A 1,729-nucleotide genomic window follows, 5' to 3' on the forward strand; every position below is an offset into this window, starting at 1 on the left:
AACCATGTTACAACCTCAGCAAGTAAGCACAGTAAAGACCGATGATATTTTCTTTCCCACCAGGCGCATTCGAAAGTGTGGCATAACTACAACAAAAACTTCCGCCCTCATCAGAAAGGTTGGCTCTCCATCACCTTGGGGTCCCATTGGATAGAACCAAACAGAACAGAAAACGTGGAGGATGTGATCAACTGCCAGCACTCCATGTCTTCAGTCCTCGGATGGTTTGCCAACCCCATCCACGGGAACGGCGACTACCCTGAGTTCATGAAGACGAGCGCCTTGATCCCCGAGTTCTCTGAGGCAGAGAAGGAGGAGGTGAGGGGCACAGCTGATTTCTTTGCCTTTTCCTTCGGCCCCAACAATTTCAGGCCCTCGAACACTGTGGTGAAAATGGGACAAAATGTATCACTCAACTTAAGGCAGGTGCTGAACTGGATTAAACTGGAATATGACAACCCTCGAATCTTGATCTCAGAGAACGGCTGGTTCACAGATAGTTATATAAAGACAGAGGACACCACGGCCATCTACATGATGAAGAATTTCCTCAACCAGGTTCTCCAAGGTTGGCTATGCTTTTCAGGTTTTGTTTTTTGTTTTTTTGTTTTTTTTTTTTAAATTTGTGTATATATGTTTGCTTGTGTGAAATGTGTAGTCACATGTGTATAAGAGCTCTTGGAGGACACAATAATACATCTGGTAACCTGGAGCTAGAGTTATGGGCAGTTGTGAGCCTCTGGTGTTTGTGCTAGGGACCAAACTCAGGTCCTCAGGAAGAGCTGCAAGCTTTGGTAAGTGCTAAGACATCTCTCCGACCACTCAGGGTTTGTCATTTGTTTGTTTGTTTGTTTAAGATAGTTACCTTGAGTGTGTGATTATTGTTGTTGGGGTTTTTTTTTAAGATTTATTTTATTTATTTTATGTATATGAGTACACTGTAGCTGTACAGATGGCCGTGAGGCATCATGTGTGTGGCTGCTGGTAATTGAACTCAGGACCTCTGCCAGCCCTGCTTGGTCCGGCCTGCTCACTCCGGCGTAATTCACTGTAGCTGTCTTTAGACACACAAGAAGAGGGCATCAGATCTCATTATGGGTGGTTGTGAGCCACCATGCGGTTGCTGGGATCCAAACTCAGGACCTTCGGAATAGCAGTCAGTGCACTTACCCGCTGAGCCATCTCACCAGCTCGTTGTTGGGTTTTTTAATTGTTCACTGTTGACTGAAATGTGTTTGTGAGGGAAAGGGTTCCATATAACCCAGATTAGCTTTGAGCTACTTCCCAAATGCTAGGATTACAGGCATTTACCCCACACCCAGCCATTTCATTCTTTATAGTGGGCACGGTCCCTGTGGAGATATGTCTAAAGTTTTCCATCAAGGGTGATTTATTGAAACCACAGTTCCTTCATCTCGACATGACTGAACAATGAAAGGTCTAAGGCAAAGCTGAGCTACTTCTGCTCTTGGAGATTTCTGTCTTCCTAAGGTCACCTCATTCACTACTGCAGGGGCAGTGACCCCTGCAGGCTGATGGAAACCATGAGGTCACAGCTCAAGCTGTGTCCCCATTAGAGCTGGGTTCCACTCCACCTGACCACAATTCCTCTGGGTCTTTCTCTAGCTGTGCAGCTAGCTCCCTTGAGAATTCCTAAGTATGGGTGCCACGGACCGGGATTTCTCGCGGGGTCCCTGTTCCGCGGGACAAGGGATTCTGGCCAGGTGGG

The 1,729-nt window shown here is 46.7% G+C and overlaps 1 protein-coding gene across 1 annotated transcript in view; it reads left to right on the forward strand.

Moving 5' to 3' along the window:
* The window catches only part of Klb (klotho beta), a 36,747-nt gene that overhangs the window by 24,030 nt on the left and 10,988 nt on the right, over nucleotides 1-1,729 (forward strand). The window contains exon 2 of the mRNA XM_031342417.1: nucleotides 64-568. Coding sequence (XP_031198277.1) covers nucleotides 64-568 — 505 coding nt within the window. The remainder of the gene's footprint in view (nucleotides 1-63; nucleotides 569-1,729) is intronic.

The sequence above is a fragment of the Mastomys coucha genome, unplaced genomic scaffold (genome assembly GCF_008632895.1).
Source record: "Mastomys coucha isolate ucsf_1 unplaced genomic scaffold, UCSF_Mcou_1 pScaffold22, whole genome shotgun sequence".
Taxonomy (NCBI): Eukaryota; Metazoa; Chordata; class Mammalia; order Rodentia; family Muridae; genus Mastomys; species Mastomys coucha.